The following is a 4,857-nucleotide window of genomic DNA, read 5'->3' as shown; positions in this document are numbered from 1 at the left end:
TGGATAAGACCTTTCCGAGTAAAATATCTCGTGAAATTAATATGAGATAAATGGTCTCGCCAACCACATCTGCAGGACTAAGAATTTATGCACCACTACTTTCTGACTACATTCTCTCCATGCTCTAAGTTCACGGATGTTCAATACCTCTCATACACACTCCGTTTGCAAAAAAAAAAAACTGCGTAACAATGGGAAGAGGAAATGGTTGGTTAGTTTGAGAATAGGAGATGTTGGGAAGGGAACACTTCGCAATTGTTGAAGACATGGCGCGGAATGTGAAGGGTGTGTTTGGTAGAGTGCATGGAGGACGCAGGAGCTCAAAAATTCTCTCCTCGACCCACTTTTGAGTGTTTGATAGCCTGCACGAGGTCTCATCAGCATGCACGAGCTCAACTTAAATACCCTCGTAGCTTGCACGAAGAGAGAACACCCCAACAGCCATTCGCTGGTCAGCATGCATGAGCGAAGCGAGCGGCAACGTGCTTTCAAAATTGTTCAGAATTTCTAAAATGATGTTCAAAATACTACCAAAAATTGCTGGGATTTTGAAAAGTTGTTCAAATTTTCAAAAACGGATTTCTATTACTGTGGCCCTGTTACTTAGTTGTGCTTAGTTTGCCCAAGGCATCTAACTTTCCTCACTTTTCCCCTCCACTACTCGCCGCATCCTTGCAAAAGCCCAAACAGAGCCTTGCCGTCGGGTCAAAGCACTTGACTGTTAGGGATGGACATCTTCATAACTGTGGGCCGCATATGACAGGTGGGCCATGGCCGTGACTGCCTATGATGAGTGGGACCTGGGCAGGGTGATCTATCCTTTCTTTTTTCAAATTATCCTGACCCAGGCGACCAGCAGCATCCCCCACACACATCCACGCAGCTGCCGCCGTCGTGGCCCTAGCAGCCCCGCCGCCCCCGTGCCCCTAGCAGCCCCGTCGCCCACTCCGACTGTCCGCCTGACCTCCGATGGCGAAGCGACCGGGTGCTATGGTGCAACCATTCGGCACATCTATAGGAACCGTGCATGATAGTTGGGCGGCCGGTACATTTCTAATCGAAACCCTTGCAATTAGGATTCTTTTATCAGTTGATCGAATGGGCAATTGAGGAATTGCATTTTTGCATCAATGTTTATTTAGGATCGGATTTGTGCAATTAGAACTCGCGGCTGCTAGTTTGGAAATAGAAAATCCTAGAGATTATGATTACTTCATAACAAACAATTATAGTTCCTTTTTAATTATTTGTTTTGCAAATTTTGTTTTTGATTGATGGCTAGCAGTTCCTGGTTGGAAGAGGGCGATGGAAGATTGTTGCTTCGGAGATGAGGAGATGGTGGCGAAGTTCAAGGAAATATGCTCCTCTGGGCAATGGCACGCGCTGGGCCTGACATGGGAAATGGCCAAGGATGAGCTGAAGCGGATGGTTCCTGGAGACAAGGGGGCAATCTCAATGAAGATTCTCCTCTGGGCAATGGCAGAGGCGATGGAGTCGCCAGATCCTCGACAACGAGCACACTCGTACGGGTACCGCTCCCGCCTCTCGTCGCCGAATCCAAAGGTGGAAGGGCCGGTGAGTTTGCGTATCTTGAAGTCACCGACGAGGAACCAGAAAAGGAGGATGCAGACGATGAGGAGGAGTAGGAAGAAGAGGATTCTGACGAGGAGGAGGAAGAAGGCGATTCTCACAAGGAGCAGGAGGAGGATTCAGAAGAGGATAGTTACTGTGTGTGTGTGTGTTGGGGGGGGGGGGGGGGGGGGGGGTCATGAGCAGACTGTAGTTTATAGACCTAAGACTTTTTTTTCTTGTGCTTCCGTCTGTCATTCCAAGGAGAAGCAGTGGCATATGTTGCTGAGTTGTTCTCGACACCCGCTATCTTTGTCAGAGTTGTGACTGACATTGTGATGGGGAGAAGCCAACAGCTGAACTGCAAAACCTGGTCTCGGTGATGATGGCGCTTCACCAGGGAGTCATGCAAGTTTTAGAATTCATCAATGGCAAATGTATCTGTGATCTCTGAACGATCAACACTCTGCCATGATGTTCTGGGTTTCACAAATTGAGGCAGTCTGAATATATTTGATGTATAATATTTCCTGGGGGGGGGGGGGGGGGGGGGGGGCACACACGATTTTACATTCTCGTAGCCCCCATGTAAGAAATTATTGGCGATTACTTCGAGCCGTTGTATGGGATTTTGTAGAATTTTACAAACTGTGCAGCTTAGTGAAGCACGGCTTAATAAGGTGTTGTATTGTTATGCTGGAATAAATGATGGGCGTGGGACTCCCATGGATTGTGCACAATTGTTGATGGATGCACCTTGGCAGCTCCCATCACATGGTAGCTAGCTTTGCAAGTGCAGTGAGCAATGAATACTTTCCAAATGCAGTGAGTAGTAAAGGCACTCATTTTTAGGAGCAGCTGTGCCATAATGCTGAATCAGTTAACAGCAATAATTCTACGGTACTTTTTGTTGGACTCAGTTCTTTGTTGCCTGCTATTTTACATTTTTCTCCTTTACCTGATTAACGAACTTTAATTTGTAGACCTCATACCAAGACAAAAAAATGTTTTATTACATTTGCTTTGTTCTTTATACACCCTCTTTAAACAAATATAATACTCCCCAAGCTCTGCGCAGGTGTTTTTACATTAAAATCTCTGAATGATTTTATGCTATCAAAGTAGGTGGATTGGTCTGTGGTGCTCACTAAATCTGCTATTGGACGGGATTAGACATAGGTCTTAGATGATCTCGATCTTGAAGAAAGCATAACTAATGTCATTTTGAGAAAGATGGCACTATGGATTGAAGGTAGCTTTTTCTCCATATGGGAAATCAAAACTTCATTTGATTGAGCGCTATAGTAGTGATCTAAAACATCTTATATTTGTTTACAGAGATAGTAGCTGATAATGTGGTTGAAATTAAATGGATAAACCTTGAGAATATGTTGATTTATGTACATTGGTAGCCAGTTACTCTCCCGTTCCACCTAGTGTTCTACATCTTTCTCTGTTACATGCTTCGGACAAATTGTAATTTGTAGCCCTCCAATTTGTTTTGCAATTTCTCATTTGCCTTTCCAGGGAGCAGTGATTGCATCTCTGATTTATGAAATCCAAACAATCTGACATTCCACAAATGAATGTAACATGGGATATATTGTTGGATGCATAATATTTTGTGGGGGGGATTTCGTACACGATCTTAGATTGCCTTGTATGTAAAAAAAAGGTAGATGTGCTTGGGCACCGAATCGCTGCACTCCAATTACTGGAGCCAATGTATTTTATTTTGCAGAATATTTTGCAAAAATGAGCAGTAAAGCTCCCATGAGTTGTTGTATTAGCAAACTAAAATATAAATGATGGGCGCTGAAACTCCCATGGATTCAGCAGAGGAAAATAACTCTAGGAGTGATGGATGCACCTTTGGCAGCTCCATCACATGCTAGCTACAAAATGCAGTGAGCAGTGAATACTTGCCTATGTTTGGAGTAGCTGTATTATATGTCTATATGCGTACTAAATCAGTTAATTGCTTTAACTCTATAGTACCGCTGGTTGGTCTGTTCTCTTGCTTTTTACCATGGTAACTTGGTAAAGTTCAGGAGGCATAAGGTTGGCTGCACGGGCACTCCACACTAAGCAGTGGACTTGCTAGCTTTGCCGTTGGCCGAAGTGAAGTGGCTTCTTCTTCCTTGCCTGCTCTGCTCTAGTGGTCATAGTGATGCATTTTCCTCACTCAGTTTTATTTTTCCTTTCACTGGGATGTATAATATTTTGATCTCCCCTGTTTTTTCTTATGAACATATTTTTTTTCTGTGGAAAAAATAGGTCTTGCAGCAGCGTGCCGGCAAGGATACAGAGACCACGCCACTCTCCGGCGACCGGCCCTTCTTCACCGCCTTCATGTGCAAGACCCACGTCCAGAAGCCTTATCTACTGGTATGATACTACGCTGCAAGCCTGCAACAATATCGGCTAGCTTCATAATCAATTGGTCATGCCCTGCTTCTTGCGCCGGAGTGTGCAGATAATCCCGGCTCACTTCCAGCGCATGCTGCCCGAGAGGCGCATGGCGGTGGTCCTCCGGTGCGGCGTGAGCTCATGGATCATGAGCTACTATGGCCACACCAAGCTGAAGAACCTCGACGCGGACTGGGCGGACTTCGCTGTCGACAAGCGGCCGCAAGTTGAAGACGCGTGCGTGTTTGAGCTGGTGTCCTGGGATGCCGAAGATGATGGCAAGGGGGAAGTGGTGCTCGAAGTGCACGTGCTTCGTAGGGTTACAAGAAAAGCTCGAGGCTTGTGACCCGCTTGAGATCGACTTGTATTTTAGCTCGACTCGAGATCGACTCGAAAAGAAATGAGCCGATTATAAGCACATTATATAGGTCGATCGAGAAACGAGCCGATCTTAAGTCAGCATTGGCTCGCTCGATTTTAGCTCGATAGCTCGATATCACATAAGTATATTAAATAATCTTCATGTCTATTACGAAGAATTAGGATCATCCATTGCCATTATGTTTTGTGTGATTGAGTCCACAGAAAGAATCCCCTGAGTCCGAGGCTACTAACACACAAGGCCCCGTCCCCCGTGCCGCTCCCGCGAGCGGCCCGGGCGGAACCCTAGATCGCCGCCGCCGCTCCCTTCCTTCGCCTTCCTTCTCCCTCAACGCCACCAGGGGACGCCGCCGGGCAAAGCCCGCGCGTGCGTCGGCGGCGGCGGGGCTCCCTCCCTCCTCGCGAGGCTCCTGGGCGGCGCGGGACGGCTGGCCCTCGCGGCGGCACTCGGCTCGACGGCAAGTCGGGTCGCCGGCGGATCTGCGGGGCTCCCCTTTG

At 47.0% G+C, this 4,857-nt stretch overlaps 1 protein-coding gene across 1 annotated transcript; it reads left to right on the top strand.

Annotated features, from left to right (window-relative positions):
* The first annotated feature begins 1,305 nt into the window (after window positions 1-1,305).
* On the top strand, window positions 1,306-4,481 carry LOC147989759 (B3 domain-containing protein Os06g0112300-like). The gene is made up of 3 exons (XM_087536052.1): window positions 1,306-1,575; window positions 3,847-3,957; window positions 4,046-4,481. The coding sequence occupies exons 1-3, from the start codon at window positions 1,306-1,308 to the stop codon at window positions 4,322-4,324; spliced, it is 660 nt and encodes a 219-aa protein (XP_087392178.1). The 3' UTR covers window positions 4,325-4,481.
* Window positions 4,482-4,857: the final 376 nt, after the last annotated feature.

This window comes from Triticum urartu, chromosome 1A (genome assembly GCF_056163025.1).
Source record: "Triticum urartu cultivar PI428250 chromosome 1A, HENAU_Tu73, whole genome shotgun sequence".
Taxonomy (NCBI): domain Eukaryota; kingdom Viridiplantae; phylum Streptophyta; class Magnoliopsida; order Poales; family Poaceae; genus Triticum; species Triticum urartu.
The sequence above is the reverse complement of the archived record's forward strand: the minus strand, read 5'-3'. Positions and strand labels throughout refer to the sequence as shown.